The 18,704-nt window shown below is 45.3% G+C and overlaps 1 protein-coding gene across 2 annotated transcripts in view; it reads right to left on the bottom strand.

Annotated features, from left to right (window-relative positions):
• Positions 1-71: 71 nt before the first annotated feature.
• LOC105888776 (myosin-16) overlaps positions 72-18,704 on the bottom strand; it is a 37,362-nt gene continuing 18,729 nt past the window's right edge. For both annotated transcript variants that reach the window (XM_012814517.3, XM_031560741.2), the window contains 17 exons: positions 17,461-17,517; positions 14,600-14,686; positions 13,892-14,137; positions 13,199-13,316; positions 12,071-12,198; positions 10,504-10,700; positions 9,494-9,626; positions 8,709-8,925; positions 7,620-7,756; positions 5,474-5,577; positions 4,608-4,800; positions 3,861-4,064; positions 3,395-3,520; positions 2,961-3,131; positions 1,805-2,005; positions 1,100-1,246; positions 72-927 (listed from right to left, as the gene is read on the bottom strand). In XM_012814517.3, coding sequence (XP_012669971.2) covers positions 772-927; positions 1,100-1,246; positions 1,805-2,005; positions 2,961-3,131; positions 3,395-3,520; positions 3,861-4,064; positions 4,608-4,800; positions 5,474-5,577; positions 7,620-7,756; positions 8,709-8,925; positions 9,494-9,626; positions 10,504-10,700; positions 12,071-12,198; positions 13,199-13,316; positions 13,892-14,137; positions 14,600-14,686; positions 17,461-17,517 — 2,622 coding nt within the window. In that variant the 3' untranslated portion in view covers positions 72-771. The remainder of the gene's footprint in view (positions 928-1,099; positions 1,247-1,804; positions 2,006-2,960; positions 3,132-3,394; positions 3,521-3,860; positions 4,065-4,607; positions 4,801-5,473; positions 5,578-7,619; positions 7,757-8,708; positions 8,926-9,493; positions 9,627-10,503; positions 10,701-12,070; positions 12,199-13,198; positions 13,317-13,891; positions 14,138-14,599; positions 14,687-17,460; positions 17,518-18,704) is intronic.

Below are 18,704 nucleotides of genomic sequence, written 5' to 3'. Positions count from 1 at the left end.
GTGTTCAGTTCATGCATGTCAAAGCACTAAGTTAATCTCCGGACATCACAGAATACATCACTGAAAGCAGATTTATCATTTGAGACGCATGTTTTATTTTTATATTTTATATGACAAAAAATACTGATACATCAGTTAAGCAATGGCACAAGTGGAACTATGCAGTTTCCACTTTAAGATATATTTCATATTTCATTTCATATATTTCATGTCTTGAAAATCCCCAAAGCATTAACATTATATTTTAAGCTTTAAGGTTCAATAACACAGAGAACATGGAATGTACTTGAAATTGAATGTGCGCTAAACTTTCATAGTTTTCATAATATTTTTGGAATAGCATTTGAATTGATATAAATACATATAATTTGTTTGTTTTTTACATACATGTAGGAGATATTTTTTTTCTAATAAAAAATTTGTGGCCATAGTTTGTAAACTTTTTAATAATGTTTTAGGAATAATTTGTTATAAAATATTTATTTGGCAACGTTTTCTTTTTTTCATGCACATTATTTGGCAACAATATAGTGCCTCAGAACCATTAGCAGTACTGATTACTTGCAAAGAAAAAAATATATAACAATACAAACAATGATGACATTCCACAAAAAAATACTTTGGAATTCATTCTCTCATGCAAGTAATTTGATATATTAGTGACCCACACATATCCAGGTAGACACTCTTATGTATTTGTTCCTGCTTGCTCTGACTGGACAGCTTGTTACTTTGGCGGTCTAAGACGGGTTGGGGTGGCACGGTGGACCTCTAGTCGACCATCAGCTTCTTCAGGGAGTTGAGATAGGCAGGAATGAGGGAGCTGACCGATTCGCCGTCGTCATCGTTGAGGATCTTCTCACCCCTGCCCTCTGAGCCCGCAGAGCTCGGTGACCTCACCATGCCAGGGTAGGGGGTGCTGTAACCCTGGAAACAGGAACAAGAGGAGGTCATATCCAGAAGAAGACCAAAGGACATCTAAAACATCTTTAAGCACACTATGTCTGATTTTCCCCTGTCAATGGTAGTTTCACCTAAGATGAATCTGTAGAACAGACAATCGCTCGCAGAGGTCTCTAGCACTGCTTTTCTGACTTACGGATGAGTAGCCCTTTCCGAAGCTGCCGCGGTTCTTGGTCCTGATCTTGGTGAGTGCAGACTCGGCGATGTCAGCCCGCTCCTCTGCGTCGTCCAGCTCGTGGACGGTCTTCCTGTACTTGGCCAGGTTCACATTGGCCTGCTCTTCCTACGACCATCAACACAGACAGCTTTTAGACCTCTTAGTTCACAAAGCCGCCGTCATTCTTTCCACTTAACCATGTACGTATTTCATCAGCAGGTAATTAATGATTATTCTATATGATGTGTTATAATATAATATATATAATTAATGTATAATAATAATATACATAATGTTGTATTTGATGCCATTACAACCGATACTGTATTTCTGAGTTGGATAAATGCCAAAGGAAAACCTCTGTAATTAGGATGAAGGAGGAGATCTTCAAACAAAACAATATGCACTACCTTTCTCTTTGGGCTAAATAAAAAGCCTGTAAATGAAGAAGACACAAGTATTCCTTATGTGCTCTATTTCTGTAACCTGTCATCAGGGTAACGGATTGCAATTGTAAGCTCCTTCAAAATGATCAGCCTTCGTAGTCTAAATCTCAAAACTCCTGCACTCACACCCATGAACATTTCAGTATCCGGTCCCACTCTCTCCCCCTCCCCTCCTCTCCCCCTCCCCTCCTCTCCCCTCCCTGTCAGTGCACCCGGAGCGGAGCGATCTTCTCCTCACCGCCTCCTCTACTTGTCTCTTGCAGGCCTTCATCTTGATCTGCAGCCGCTCCACCAGCTCCTGCATGCGGTGCTGGTTCTTCTGGTCCTCCTCCGACTGGAAGAGCAGCTCCTTCAGGCGCCGCTCGTTCTTGCGCAGCGTCTTCACTGTCTCACCGTGGCGCTTCTGCTCCGTCTCCAGCTCCAGCTCCAGCTCCTTCACCTGCACACGGGCATGGAGGTTCCATCAACACCAAAGTCATGAGTCTGATACCCAGAGAGCGCAACTACTGATTAAATATTGTATTCATATTTGCACTGTATTGTGAGTTGCTTTGGATAAAAGTATCTGCTAAGTGAATAAAACTAAATGTAGAATATAGACTTTTATAAAACAATTGGGTTCTATTGAATTATTTAGCTGTTTCTGATTGGACAAGAGACGTTTCCATGAGTTGGAATATCCCAGGACATCCCAACTCGGACTTTTCACAGCTAATAATAAATCACTCCGCGATGAAACATTCTATAGCACGTTGATACAATTAAGCGATAACCGTTATTCAAAGTTCTTATAATTCCAAAAGACGTTGACAATGGAACTATTTTTTTGTTGCGGAGAAACAATGGCGAAATAAACATTTTTTTAATCAATAACTTCGTGTTTAAATGTTAATTGGTTGACTATATAAAATTGTTTTATAAAAGCAATATAGTACGAGTGCGAGTGGGGTAGGTAAGGGATATTCCCACGGGTGTTGTTGCCTCCGGCCTCGTGGCTACGGCCGAACACCACCCGTGGGAATATCCCTTACCTACCCCACTCGCACTCGTACTATATTGCTTAATTATAGAATGAATTATCGCTGTTAATTGCTATATTGCAGTAATTGGTCAATGGAATGGAGAGGAGCTATAGGAAATGTTAGTGAATATTAGAGAACATTAGTCCAAAAACAATCACCAATAAGAAAAGACTAACATGTTGTTTGTTTAACCGGCTTTGTTTTTAAAATAATCCTACGTATTGGTGAGCAGTCCTAACTCTCTGAACTTGAAACTCTGGAAACTTTAGAACCTCTCCAGTTTTACATGAGAAGACATCAGAGGTAAAATGAAGTGGTGTCTCCGATCAACTGGAACATTCTAATCTTCTAACATGGACTAGTTCCTCTTACCTTGCCCTCCAGTTTCTGGATGATCTTCTTGCCCCCTTTCATGGCCATCTGCTCGGCCTCGTCCAGCCTGGTGGTCATGTCCTTGATCTGGGCCTCCAGGCCTTTCTTCACTCTCTCCAGATGCAGCGTGTGCTCTTGCTCCAGACGCAGCTCCTCCGCCACACGCGCAGCCTGCAGCAAAGCAGCACCGCAGCATCGCCGCAACCAAAGGTTACAGAGAGGCCAAAAAGCCTTAGGCAAAACTTGGTTTCTCTAACACAGGTTCAGGCTTCAGCAAAGAAATTGCCTCATATTAGCGTTCATTACAAAACATTAATCTCACATCTGAGATCTGACATCTGTCCCATTCATCTCTATTAAAGATAATGTCTCAGCTGTGTCTCAGCTGTGTCTCAGCTCTCTTAATGGACTTCTGATGCAAAGCCCTGTCTTACCTCACAGTTAGCCTTTTTGATCTTGTCGTTGGCCCCCCTAAGCTCGCCCTGGAGCTCCTCGTGCTCGTGGGTCAGCTGCTGGAGGTCCACCTCCAGCTTCCTCTTCCCACTGCAGGCCGCCTGGAGCTGCAGAGGGGTGGGAGACAGAGTTAGAGAACAACAGTAAGCGAGCGAGACAGATAGCTCTTCCCAAGCAATGCATTTATTGTCTGGCAGGAATGAAAATATAGATTAAAATATAAGGACAAATTGAACAGAGCGAGCGAACAGAGTGTGCCAATGAATGTGTATACTCAGTGGTTTGGCAGGATGTATGACACATGGATTAATTGCCAGAACTTAGTTGCTATCAGTAGTACAGTTTACTAAGACCTCAACAGTTTATGTTCTCATAGATAGCATGTATAAACAGTATAAAGGGACATAAAACAAACAGGAAGAGATAGCCAGTGATTGATTGTGTCACCTGGTTGTTGAGCTCGTTGAACTTCTCTGTGTTTTCCTGCAGCTCTGTCTCCAGGGCCTTGCGGGCCCTCTCGGCGGCCTCCAGAGCCACGCGGCTCTCCTCGCTCTCGCTGGCCAGCAGGGTGCAGCGGCGCTCCAGCAGGACTTTCTCCTCCCGCGCCTCCTCCAGCTGGCGCACCTCCTCCTCCAGCTGGGCCTGCAGGTCCTGGAGTAGGAGGAACAGAGGAGGGAGTCTTTAGAGGGGACGGTTTGTAGGATGCTTGGTAAAAATGGGTATCACTAGTTTGGTCACACATTGAAGAACATTACACTTTTTAGTGTGTCTAACTATGCATGCATGTTGTTTTGGATTTGGGAGTCGATATACAGTATATTCTGCTACACCCAGCTGAACATCATCACATCATGACCCATTAACCCAGAATAATCCATATTGGAACCAAGACATATACTGTATTTCTGTCTATACCAAACACTTCCCTTTTCAGCCATCTAGTCTGAAAAAGTAGATAGGCTCGTGCAGTTTGTGGTATTCTGCCTTACTCACTCCAACAAATTGTACTAGCAAGACCATGTGTTACAGCATGATACCTTGGATTTGAGATTAATATCTCAAGATATCTGTCCTCATTTGTAGAACGCTATAATGCCTGCACTTTGATTGAAACCTAGGGTTGGTGCTTCAGGTAGGGTCAGTCTTTGAGTGATAGTTGGGTGAAAGGCCAGAGGTCAGAGGTCAGAGCCCAACCTTGATCTGTTGCTGCATCTTCTTCACCGACTTCATGAGCTCCATGTTGTTCTTGTTGAGGAGGTCCACCTGCAGCTCCAAGTCGTTCAGGTCGGCCTCCATCTTCTTCTTCAGGCGAGCTCCCTCAGTGCGACCCTTCAGCTCCACATCCAGACTGGCCTGCAGGGACTCCAACCCTCTCTGGTGACTCTTTCTGAAGGTATATGTGCATGTACAGTATGTGGCTCACACTCAATGTCACAGTAGTTCAAAGAGTTCAGATATATTTCATGTATCTGGTTTCTGTTTAGTTCAAGGTGTGCAAGTGTTCAAGGTAAATGAAACGCGTAGACAGACACATGCAAAGCACTTACCAGGGAAATGTTTGTTAAGCATTTGAATCATAGCAGTAGAGAAAAGAGCAGATAGGAAAGGATCATGTCAGGAGATATAAAACAACTCCCAGGTTTAGTTATCAGCAGGGTTGGGGAGTAACTACTTACAGGTAACGGAGTTACGTAATTAAAGTACTTAATTAATGTAATTGTAATCTCTTACAATTACCAAGAAATTTGTTTTGAATTGAATTACAGTTACTAATCAAAATGTTGGTGATTAAAAAGGGATTACATCCTAATATATTAGCAATGTAGAATATAACATTAATTCTGTTGCTTTGCATGCAAACCTGTCCATTAAAATGCTCAAGAGAGCTGCAGTCTTGTCAATCATTGCATCATGGAGAGTCACTTTTCTCTTCTGTTTAACTCGTTCTTAGAACCTCACAAACTTCACATTAGCTACAAGTTTGAGTTCATTTCAAACGATCACTGAAGAGATAGAAGAGAAGAGATATGGATAGAGGACAAAGTGAAGACGCACAGTACCTGGCTGCCTCAAACTCGTCCTCCTTCTCTTGAAGCCGGCGTTCCATGTCACCTTTGACCTGAGACAACTCCACCTGCAACCTCAGCACCTTGGTCTCTTCTACCTGGTGGTGGAGACGGTGGAAAGGAGAGGAGAAGAGAGGAGAAAAGAAAGGAGGAGATGGGAGGAGAGGTGAGAAGAGGATAGGAGAGGAGTCAGTCTAGTCATCTTAGATCAGCACACGGGAGTGACCTGGTAAGGGTCATGGACTTGCTATCTAATGGTGCTTTTGAAAATCTGATTCTGACACTAATGCTAATTTATTGATGTACACTACTAATTGTCTAAACCACAGAATCAAACAAAAGGGAATATGTGGATTTGTTAGACCAGGAACACAATGACTGACTTCACCGAGTGCGGTAGTCCAGGCTCTGGAGCTGCAGCTACCCAAAAAGACTTGAGGCTTTCTGTCATGACTCATAAACTGCCCACACACCTCAACCCACCACACACACACTAGAAGCAATCACATATTTCAGCCATTGCCTCTATGGCATATCTATGTACCCTCTGAAGTGGCTCTGTCTTTGGGGAAGGTGAGAACAAAGTGAAGCCACTTGAGAACAGAGATGTATGGGGCTGATGAGACTCTGTCTCTGTGTGTACACGAAGTGGGTGAGATGTCACCGAGTGGGTGATGAAAGACAACCCTCTGGCACTACAAGACGTGGGCCAGTGAAGTAGAACTAATGTGCTCTCTCTCGCTCACTCTCTCTCCCCCTCCCTTTCTCTCTCTCTTTCTCTCTCTGTCTGTGTCTCTCTCTCTGAGTCACTGTATTTTCTTGTTTTCTGCCTTTATTATCTCTCAATCTTCTTCTTTTTTTTTTGCTATTCTGTTCCATTTCACCCTGGTCTCATCAACATCAATCTTAAATTTCTATGTTGTGAATCATTTTCCCCTCAGATGTTCTTTATATTTCTCTCTCTCTCTCTCTCTCTCTCTCTCAATTAAAAAAAGGCTTTATTGGCAGGACTGCATACAATACAACGTTGCCAAAGCATGTTTACATAAAATGTACAAGCACAATTAACATAAATAAATAAAAAACAAACAATAAGTTGTAGGTGGTAACAATGTGGTATAGAAACATATAACAGGTTCATTGTTAATCATTAAACATTAAATATTAGTTATGTGGGACAGGGGGTTCATATTATTGTGGAGCTCATGACAGGCTGATACATATTTTGCTGCCAGTCTACAGCAGTCCTCCCTCTCTCCCAGTAAAACTGAGAGTCTGTCCAGATCATTTAGATGGTGGAATTCTGGGAATATATGTGTTATTCTGTCAAAATAATGGTCTCTCTCTCTCTCTCTCTCTCTCTCTCTCTCTCTCTTTCTCTCGCTCTCATCTCTGATCCTCAAATTCCTATACCTGTTCTTCTGTCCAACCCTCAGTACATACACACACAAACACGTTCTCGTGCACACACACACACACACACACACACACACACACAGACACAGCCTCCTCTCTCTTTGTCACGCGGCCTGTCAGTTCCTCTTCAGTCTCTAGCCCTGGGGCCACCCATCCATCTTGGCAGGCACCAGCGGTAAGAGATCCGATCTTATCAGGGGCCCGGGATCTCAAAGACCAATTGGCCCCCGCTAATTTAGTGCTCTGCCCAGGAGCCCTTTCTCTCCTCTGCTCTGTCTCTATCACTCAGCCACCAGCCCTTCTGGGGTCCTGGTGAAAGATCGTCTCGACCCCCCCACCCCCCACCCCCCCTTGTGGGGGGGGGGGGGGGGGGATCAGACAGCGGTTCTGGGTTCTGACAGCACTAAGGTTCTGGGGCTATGAGAGGGTGATGTATGGCCTTCACTACGTGCGGTTGGATAATATCTGGGGGCTGACAAATACAGTTAAGTGACTCCTCATAACTCCTGTGATGATCTATAGGTTGAAGAGAGAGTGTGTATGTGTGCGTGTGTGTGTGTGTCTGTGTCTGTGTCTGTGTCTGTATGCCTGTGTGTCTGTGTGAGAGAGAGCGAGACAGGACTGATTCATAGGATTAAAGAGTCCTACAAACATGAGAGGCATGAAGGTGAGATAGAACAGAGTAAAAGAGGGTCAAAGGTCAGTGTTGGTAAACTTCCAGTACCTCCAGCGCCGCCTCCGACTCCTCCAGGGAGCCCTGCAGCTCCTCCTTCTCCATCTCCATCTTCTTCTTCATCTTCTGCAGCTCATGGACACTCTTCCCCCCATCAGACAGCTGGTCAGTCAGGTCAGCGATCTCCTCTGATCCAGCCAAACATGCATTACATACAGTATGAGAGACAAATCAGGCAAACACAGTGCTGCACAGAGCAATGTCCGTGTTCAAATGTCTGCATAGGCTGCTTCTTGGAAGAGTGCTAATATTTGAACTAGCATATTGCTTCACAGTAAGGCTAAAGTGAGCGCTTTTTTGGAATTAGTTCAACGCAGCTACCTCACAATACATTTGTTCACCATACTTGTGTATGGGAGAAGAATGTTTTTTTAAATAAATATTAAATATCACAGTATGGTATTCATAAATGTTGGCAATATCATGAATGTGATCTGTGTCTTTTCTCTGTCATATGTCAAAATATGGGTCCAATGGGTAAACAATTTCTGGTGTATGTTTATCCTTGTCTTATGTAGTGTAAACATGAGCATATACATGAACAGTTGCATTGACTTCTTAATTGAAAACTGCAACAGGATCAGTGGGGACTGTTTAGGGAACAATGGGACCACTTTTTATTTCACGGTGGCAGGTTTCAAAAGCTTCAAATGAACATATGAATGCATGAAGAAATAACTGATAGGTAAAATGATGATTGTATGGATGGTTAGATGGGTAGGAAATGGATGGCTTTGCATATAGTCAGACACCCTGTAACCTTAAGTACATAGATAAGTACATGGATGGATGGAAAGAATAATGGATTGGCCAATAGAAGGAAAGAAAGAAAAAAAGACACAGACATTTTATGGATGCATGGATAGACAGATGAATGGATGAACAGAGAGAAACAGAAGAATGGACAGAATGGATGGAAAGATAATTGGATTGGCCAATAGAAGGAAAGAAAGAAAGAAAGAAGGAAAGAAGGAAAGAAAGAAACAGGTGCACAGAAAGTTGACGGGAGCATGGCTAGTAAGATGAATGGACGGCTAATCCCAAAGAGACGAAGGAGACTCTCCTCGCTCCGTGCCTCACCCTCGAAGGCCTTGTTCTCGCGCCGCAGCGCCTCGCTCTGCTCCAGCGCCTCCTCGTGGGCCGTCTTGAGCTTGAAGAGCTCGGTGGCGTGCTGCCGGCTCTCCTTCTGGCACGCCTCCACCTCCTGGCACAGCTCCTCGCACCTCAGACGCCAGTCGCCCAGCTGCTTCTCCAGCACGCGCTGCTTCTTGTCCAGCACTGCTGCATTGGTGCTGGCCTGGAGAGAGAGAGAGGGAGAGACAGGGAGAGGGAGAGATTAAGAGGGAGAGATAGAGAGAGGGATATAAAGAGAGGGATGAGATGGAGAGAGAGATGGAGAGAGGGATAGACAGGGAGAGATGCAGAGAGAGAAATGAACAGAGGGAGGGAGAGAGAGGGAGAGAGGGAGGGGTGAGGTGGAGGATGAAGGGCAGAGACAGTTGGGTCAATAAAACTTTAGTGGACCTCAGTAAGGTTATTGATTTGTACTAGGGTCAAATGAAAGACCAAAGCGAAGAATAAACGGCAGGGCATTGATTATAACAGAGAAACAGTAGATTGCTCAACTACTCTTCTCCTCATCTTCAGGCTAACGAATTACATTCTTTTATGTTTCCTGAGCTGTTACTGGTATTATCAGTGAAAATTCTTAAGCTATGTGTAGCCTAATCAACAACACACACATTTTTGGGTGGAACCACTCCTCAGATTTCATTTCATTCATTCATCTTCCATCAGCTACTCTCATGCGTTATGGGCTAATATTGGACTGATATCTGACTGTCCATATTGGACGGCATTCCCACCTTGTCCAGGTCCATGCAGAGCTCCTCCACCTCCCCCTGCAGCCTCTGCTTGGTCTTCTCCAGGCTGGAGCACTTGGCCTGGGTTGCCTCCACCGCCTCCTCGGCCTCCTGGAGCCGGGATGACAGCTTCTTCCTGCAGCCAGCACACACACACGGCCGTGGAGTTTAAGTAATAAAATGCATGTGTGTGTGTGTGTGTGTGTGTGTGTGTGTGTGTGTGTGTGTGTGTGTGTTTGTGTGTGTGTGTGTGTCTGAGTGTGTGTTGTGCAAACACAAACAAGCATAATTAACAATAAACCAACAGGCATGTCGGTGCAAGCTGAAGATCACGTACAGGGATGTTTATCTGGGCACATGTGGATAAAAACAAACACAAATGGAAAGTCTGTAGTGGGTTATTACTATATGGCTTGGGCGATTATGTGGTGTGTTCTTGCGCATATGGTGCTGGATTAGGGTTTGTGGTTGTGATTAGTGATGAAGACTGCGATTGTGAATGCTCGTTTTGTGTGTGTGGGTGGAAGCCATAGAGGCTTGTGTGTGTGTGTGTGTGTGTGTGTGTGTGTGGATGTGTGAGAGTTGAGGGAGAGGGTTAATAAATGAATATATATGTTTATGTGTGTGACCAGGTGTGTTGTAAAGTCAATGCTGAACTTCATGGTATCCTTTAATGGTGGGTTGAGTTTCCACTGTGCTCAATGTTGTCCTCCAGTCCTCACTAGGTCCTCCAGTAGGTATTTTTTTATATATTGTGTGCATGTGAGTGTATTTGTGTGTGTGTTCACACAAGTGGAGGCTGGATGGGAGAATGTGTGTGACTGTGTGTGTATGTGCATGATGTATGTGCATGAGTATGAGTATGTGTGACAGATGACGGAAAGCTTTAATGACTAATCAGGAACATTTTACAAGTGTATGTTGCACTCATGGTGAGAGCGCACACGCGTGTGTGTGTGCGTTTGTGTGTGTGTGCGTGCGTGCGTGCGTGCGTGTGTGTGCGGGTGTCGTACTTGGCGTCCTCGAGCTCGTCGCCGTGCTGGATGCTGTCGGCCTCCAGGCGGCTCCTCCAGTGGGTGACGTCGCTGTTGAGCTTGGAGACGAGGCGCTGCAGCTCCATCTTGCTCTCCTGCTCCTCCTCCAGCTGCTCGCGCAGGCTCTCGCACTCCTGACGCAGAGACGCCATGTTGCTGCTCGCCAACGCCTTGGCCTGCGGGCGCACATACATGCACAAACACACACACACACACACATACACACACACACTCATGTGAAAATGAACATTGAGGGCACCTAATTTCATCTGCACCGCAAACAGGCTACGCACATAAGTGACCGCACCGCGAGAAGCAGGGTTCGCACCCATTTTCATTGACAACATTTCTTATCGTTTCCATGACATTCTCAGAGACCATGACCTTTCACAAATACACAAAATTGGGTACTTTACACCACAAATTGGACCTAATAACTGAATGAAAATTAAACAGCCTGGTCCATTACTTTTCTATTAGACTAGCTAGACCATGTAAATTCAAGTGGAAACTATCACACTGCAAAAGCAAAAAACATTACAAGCTGAACAATTACGTAATTCATTTCATTAGACCTACATACAAACAAAATCAAATATCATGACTTTCCCAAAACCTTCAATGAATTTATTGAATGTCATCATTTCTCCAGGCCTGGAAAAAATGTCTTTTCCAGGATTTTCCATGACCGTGGTAAGCCTGGAATAGGCAGGAATACCTATATTTGCTAATTTCATAGGGCGCAATCCAGCATAAATGGGTTGAGTAATTAGTGGAAGAGGTAATGACATCATTCTTTATCAGCCAATCACAAAGATTCGACCATAACTTATTAACGTTTCAACGGAGCTCCGTAGTTGTCCTAAAATAGAGCAAACAACGAACGGAGCGGTTTACACCAGAGGAGACCGGAGGTTCTTGTGCGGGAGGTCTGCCCGTCATGAAATCATTTAGAAGTTCCATGGAAAAAAGGTGTTGCTTTGAAGGAACTCATTTCTACTTGGAACTCCCACATCTGTGCGCAGACACACGCCAGCATTGCGCTAACCCACCCATGTTTGTGCTTAGAATCTTGCTCATGAAATTAGCAAAATGATTTTGCCAGGTTATGAAATTAGCTTTAGGACATGCGTGACGGACTTTGCGTGTTGCCAGTCACGTTGCTCATGAATATAATGAGGGCCGATAGGGTGCTTAAGCGTGTGTGGACATATACAAAGACATATACACACATTAGCACGTATGTAGACACACACACACACACACACACACACACACACACACACACAAAGAGATGGCCACAATAATCAAAATTCAAGTTTCAAAAGTTGGAAATGAAGGTGAACAGATGGTAGGGTTGAAATATGAGCACTTCAACAAGTGAAGGAATGAGAGATTGACTGAATGAATGGATCACATGGGACATATAAACACATAAATGGACATAGAACCACTCAGTTCTCTTCCTCTCACACACACACCCACGCACACACTCACACGTAAACCAGTGTTGCATGTATGTAGCACCCTGCTCAGAAGTCCCAACCTTGAGCTCCTCGTCCAGCTGCTTCTTGAGGTCCTCGTGCTGGCTGCCAAGCAGGCCTCTGGAGCGACTCATCTGACAGGTCTTACTCTCAGACTCCTCCAGCTGCCGCGCCAGCTCACTGTTCTCAGCTGCAGACAGAGAGAAGGAGAGAGAGACAGTGAAAGGGAGAGAGGGACAGAGAGATGGAGAGAGGAGTGTGAGAGAGAGCGAAGAGAGAGAAAGAGAGGGAGAGAGGGGAGATTGAGATAGAGAGAGGGGAGTGTGAGAGAGGGGGGGGAGAAATAGAGGAATGTAGGAGAGAGGGAAGAAAGAGAGAGAGTGAGAGAGAGAGGGGAGTGTGAGAGAGGGAAGAGAGAGAGAGAGAGAGAGAGAGAGAGAGAGAGAGAGGGGAGAGTGAGATAGAGAGAGGGGAGTGTGAGAGAGAGGGGGGAGAAAGAGAGGAGTGAAGGAGAGAGGGAGAGTGAGAGAGAGAGGGGAGTGTGAGAAAGAGGGAAGAGAGAGAGAGAGAGAGAGAGAGAGAGAGAGGGAGAGAGATGCATCTGTGGTGAGGGACTGTGAGGGCTACGATCAGGATGTTCTGTCCTTCTGCATTCATTCACTGATATATGTGCAACCAGCAGTTAGGAAGTGCTGACCTTGGAGATGGCTTAGCACTTGAACTCTAAGTGTTACATTTGTATTGTGTGTTATAATCATATCTTTCGCTGGGACGCTACATTCCACTGCCATGCAGTTTGCTGACGCAGGCCCTCTGACTGACAGGGGACGAGACGGAGTGTGGTGTCATGAACGGATGACATGCGTAATATGGTGCCACTTGAAATGTAAGATGTGTGGAAGTGGCATTTAAAAACATCTTCTATAGCATCTTGAGCTAAAGTTATTATATATAATTATTGCTGTCTACATAGCTGAACATATTACACTGTCTAGACATTTCTGATTTGATTTTCGACATGTGATCTATAGACATTTCCAACTGAGGCTTTTCCAATTCCTCAGTTCATAGGTTGCCTCTCTATACTGAATGATATTGACTCTGTCTGTACAGAACACAATAACAGAAAATGTGATATTAACAGGCTACCCTCTCTGTACATGTGTATGCCAAAGCACATGGCCTCCTACCTGTCAGGCGGTTCTTGGCCACCGTCACCTCGGTCAGGGCCTTCTGGAGGTCGTCGTTCCTGGAGTTGGCCTCGGCCAGCAGCTCCTCCAGCTTCCTCAGCTGGATGTCTGTGGAGGTCTGGCGGGGCGGACACAGGGGTGGTAGAGTTTGAACTGGAGTTCACCCAGCAAAGCTGTGCGTTTCAGTTAGACCCATACGCTAACTTGCACTTCTGTCCGTAAATGAGCACTAATGTAATAGTAATAATGTAACTAACGCACTAATGCACTAATGTAAATTGTAATAATGTAAAGTCAATACAAGAAGTTTGGGACGAAAGTTACGTGGAGTACAACAAACACTGCTTTGTATTAGGAGATCTTTCTGGCCGTAGCACTGGTATGAAACATTGTACTTTTCCAGTTAGAACTACGCCCTTAGCATGTGGTCCAGTGACGCTATGATGCTATTTTTTTTTTTAAAGAAATTAACACTGAAGCTTTTTAAAAAGTTTAAAAGTATAAAAGTAGATTTTAAAAGGGCAACAAATAGTTTTGACTTCTGAAAGTTGGCTTGGCATTACCTCAGCAGCCATGCAAACTTTCAGAGTTGACTCTGCTGAGTAAAACCCACTAATCCAACCTCGCAGCACAAATGCGTGTAGTAGCTTGCCCCCCCCCCTCCAGACATCTGTTCTGTGTCCTCTGACTGACCTTGGCCTTCTGCAGGTTGTCCAGCGAGGCGGCCAGGTCGTCCACCTCCAGGCGCAGGTTCTGCTTCTCCTTCTCCAGCTTGGCGCGGGTGCGCTGCAGGCCATCGCACTGCTCGCCCAGCTCAGCCAGCGCGTCGCCGTGCCGCTTCTTCAGCGCCGCCGCCAGCGACTCGGCCTGCCGCGAGGACTCGTCCAGCTCCCGCCGCAGACGCTGCAGCTCCGCCTCGCGCTTCTTATTCATCTCCATCTGTGCAGGAGAGAGAGGGAGAGAGAGAAAGAGAGGGAGAGAGAGAGAGAGAGATCAGAATGATAAGAATGATAGAGACATGGAGAGATGAAAAAAAAGACAAAAGGGTAGGTGATAGAGTATGTAGGACAGGACAGATAAACAGGGGGATGAGGGTAAGATTACACAGAAGATGCAAGATTGTAATATTACATATACATAAAACATTTCTATAGTCTTAAGAACTTAAAGTTCTGGTATGTAGCCCGCTGGTATCTCAGAGGTCAGGTAAATGTCTTTTCAGATTAGACATTTTATGATTTTAGTCATCTAAGGACAAGAGGTAGAGGGAATAGGGGGAAAGTGAGAAAGGAGATTAGAGAGAGAGAAAGACAGAAGGAGAGAAAGAGAGAAAAAAAGAAAGAAAGAAAGAGAGAGACTAATGACAGGGAGCACTGAGGGACGCGGGCGCCATGAGAGTACCTGAGAGGCCGTGGCTCCACCGGCCTCCTCCAGCCGGTCAGTGAGGTCATCCAGTTCACGAGTCAGGTCAGAGCGCTGCTTCTCCACCTGAGAGACAGATGAGTTTTGAACAGAGACACAGGAGTGAGCTAACACAGGCACACACACACTCACGCACGCACGCATGCACGCACGCACGCACACACACAAACACACACACACACACACACACAAATACACTCAGATGCACATGTACACACACGCACACACAGGGTACATACACTCAGAACAAAACACTAATGCCCACCAATTTTTTGCGACACAAATTTCAAATCAGTGTATAGATACAGTATATCCATTGGTTAACACTGCAGTATTCATTGAATCCTGCTGCTTATTGGTCATGAATGCTGACATATTGGAGCAGTATGGCGACGCCTAATCAACACAACTGGCCAAGCAAGTTGTTTTGCATTTTTGAGCCCCGGGGGCCTCCCCCCCCCAAAAAAACAATATAAAACATGGCAAACACATGGAAGACTCCATCGCCAGCTTTCGGGTAGCAGATGGGTCATTAAACGAACAAACAAGAGAAGTCATCTGCTCCGAGGACATAAAGGCACTCAGTGAGAAAAACCCGAGCAGGTTTGTATTTCATTTACTGCCCTTTTAAAAGCCATTGTAAAAAGCCAGTAAAACTATGCGGCCAGCACAGAGCCTGTGCGTGTGGTTTAATACCATGGAGCAGTCAGGGAGGAGATTGATGGGTTAACGTCGTAACAGCCCCATCAGAGGAGCGCCCTCAAAGAGGACAGTGGCTTGCTCCGGGTCGTCTGGGTTCTGGGAGTGCATCCATCTTGACCAAAAGGACCAAAAAGCCCTGCGTAGGTGTCACCTGACACCTAAAGGGGGTTCGTAGAGGTCAGTGTGACCCCCGCAGATTGGCCCCTTTCCTGTGATCTTTGACCTCTGAGGTGGATCAGGAATGGACTTTTGTCAGGTTGATCCACTGCATCACTAAAACTGCTGTCTGTTTTGAAACCTGGGCCCTGGATGTGTGCTTGAGGTATGGTTGGTTGTTTTCCTAGCTGTGGGAATGATTTGGCTGGTCTCTTGGTGTGTGTGTGTGTGTGTGTGTGTGTGTGTGTGTGTGTGTGTGTGTGTGTGTGTGTGTGTGTGTGTGTGTGTGTGTGTGTGTGTGTGTGTGTGTGTGTGTGTGTGTGTGTGTGTGTGTGTGTGTGTGTGTGTGTGTGTGCGTGCGTGCGTGCTTGTGTGTGTGCGAACATGCACATGTACATATGGATGTGTGTGTGTGTATGTGCACGTGTATGTGTTTGTAGGTATGAGTGTGTGTTCCTCACACCTATGCGCCCTGGTCCCTCTGCGTACATGCAACTTGGATCCCAGAGCGCAATAACACTGTCAGTTCCTCTCCTGATGCTATCTGGGGCAACATGGAGGGACAGGGGGGTGGTTAGCAACACAATGAGAGGTCTGTCTGCCGAGGGGATGTTTGGTTAGATGGCCCGAGAGTGGCTTCTGGAAGGAGGGGTCGGCGTGTGGAGGTGGGGGGCGGGGGGGGGGGGGGGGGGGGTAGATAAAGGGAGTTTGCGTGTCTGTACTTGACACCCGCGCTCCGCCACGGTTCTAGGGCATGGCGGGGGAGAGCACGGTTCCATTACGAAAGCCACCCAGCTCGCACGAAAAAAAAAAAAACAGAAGAAACTGTCAAAAACGCCGCCAGGAGGAGGCATGTCACCCAATCCACCTTGATCCACCGTGCCTGGAAACATGTGCTCTGCTTACAGGCATGGCAAATAACAGGTGGGCAGTGAAGGATGTCAGAAGGTTGTGTTGTAAGGACGAAAAGTGGCTCCCCTCTTGTAAATAAAGCACTGAACGGCTTTTTTTTTCTTTTTTTTTTTGTAAAACACTTAAAGAGCGCTTACACATCTTTACTGTTCAATGTAATTCTAAAACCTGTGCATGGTTGCTGTTTTGATAACCTGAACACATTTAGGGGGTTTTCTCAGAAACTCTTGCCAAATGTCTGGAAGTGAGGTGCTTATATCTCAGTTATCAACAGAGCACGGGTGTGTGGTGAGTGTAGATAAACCCTTAAATGCTTACAGCTGACTTTGCTTGAGCGCCACATCTCAACAGGAACTGATAGCGGGGTTAAACTGGAAGCCATAAGGATTGCTCTGGGGCCTGCGGTTTTGATGGACAGTCGGGAGGGGGGAGGGGGAGGGGGAAGGGGGTCGTCCTGCGGTCTGATTGAAAACACCCCTTCTCTCTCCTGCCCTTATTGTCACATGTGCAAATGATTCCAGCACACTAGTACCCCGCCGCCTCCCCCCGCTCTCCGGGCTACCCCTTGTTCTGCCCATCACAGGGCCAGTCTCACCTCAGGGTTCCAGTGTCCTAAATGCATGCCATGGCATTTCCCACCCACCTCTCCCCAGAAATAAGACTCTGATCGATTGTGTTGAGCAGAGGGTACTTCAGAAAAAGCAGCAGCAGCAGCACGGCTAGGTGACACACAGACTTAGCTCAGGTTTGCAAATATGTGGATGGACAACCACATAGAATAACTACATTTGAATAAAGGTCCTACACACATTGGTGCTGATGCAAGTTTGCATGGAAATATATCACTTGATGTGTGGAGTAACTAAAGATAATCACAATAACACATAACATTGCTAGGTAGTGTGGTCCAACGTTCTGAATGTTGTCCAAATCTATTTTGGTTTTAAAGGGAAATGATAGGAATACAGAAATACTGGAGGTTATTTGTTTGGGCTGTCACCAGTAACTTAGATGGAGGAGGTCTGGTGCCAGGGGCTTTCCATCCACCTCAGATGGGCTGTGCTGTTTACCTTTGCCCGTATGGCTCTCTCTGCCTCCAGCTCCTCTTCCAGCTCATCAATACGGACCTGTGGAAGAAAATACGTAAGAGAGAGAGAGAGAGAGAGATGTTGACAGAAATAGAGAGTGGGAAATAGAGAGAATAAGAAAGAAGGGAGAGAGAAATAGAGAATGGGAAAGAGAGAAACAGACAGAGAGAGAGAGAGATTAATTTGTAAGTTCCTCTTCAATTATACATTTCTTCTAAACCACAGGTGGGTATTACACTCCTGGGATGATGTGTTTTATGTCATTTCACTCTTAGTAAACAAGTGATTAATTAGCCTGTCTCCAGTAAGACAGCCAGTAATGACTATCACCCGGGTGATGCTTGTGGCACCTCATTAACTCCTCTAATGTCTTCAGAGCACACCTAATGACAAGCACACTTACATCACCTCACTACTTAACAGTGAGCCGCAACACTTCTAATCCTCAAATGATTTAATGGAGCAATTTACAGTTACTGAATCCATCCGTGGCTGGTGTATTGCTAAGGGAACCATTGAGGTAAGATATGCCCAATATTTGGTTCAGAATGTTGAACTGGCTCCATTAGCGGTTTTAATGACTTTACATATTTAAGTCACCTTGAGCTCAATTACTGTTCTTCATAGCTGTGGCAAAGACATGGTAATTGCCGTGCTATCAAAGTGAAGTAGAGATCATTTCCAAATTACATTTTTCAAATGCAAGTGATGATAACCCAATCACTCTGCATAAATTACACATCAAGGGGTGCCAAGTACTCACCTCTCATACACCCAAAATAAAGCAATTAGCACCGTGCTTGGCACTAGTAATTACATTACAGCCTGCAAAGCTGTTAGCATAGCATTTTAACATTAACAGCTAATGCCAGCGTGATCTCATGAGAAATAATTGGGACATTGTAGTCACTCATATGCTCACTGTGGTTTTATTTGGGTAGCCAAGTGAGATTGCTTTCCATGGTTTTCCGATTTAAGGAGCGTTTTGGTGTCACATTGGTCTTCCCTCTCACTCTACAGAGTACATTGGTGCCATTAACCACTCAAGATAATTCAGAACAGGTTTTATTGTTTCAGAGAAATCTTCCTTAATATATAGTTAAGTCCTAGTTATCCAAAACTGACGGGCTTGTTACCCTCTTCCGTATTAGTTCAAACCAAATGCACCAGATTTGTAATGCTTTCAAAAATCAGAGTACTCTGCATATCATAATGTGGTTTGAAGA

Source organism: Clupea harengus, chromosome 23 (assembly GCF_900700415.2).
Source record: "Clupea harengus chromosome 23, Ch_v2.0.2, whole genome shotgun sequence".
In the NCBI taxonomy this organism is placed as follows: Eukaryota; Metazoa; Chordata; class Actinopteri; order Clupeiformes; family Clupeidae; genus Clupea; species Clupea harengus.
The sequence above is the reverse complement of the archived record's forward strand: the minus strand, read 5'-3'. Positions and strand labels throughout refer to the sequence as shown.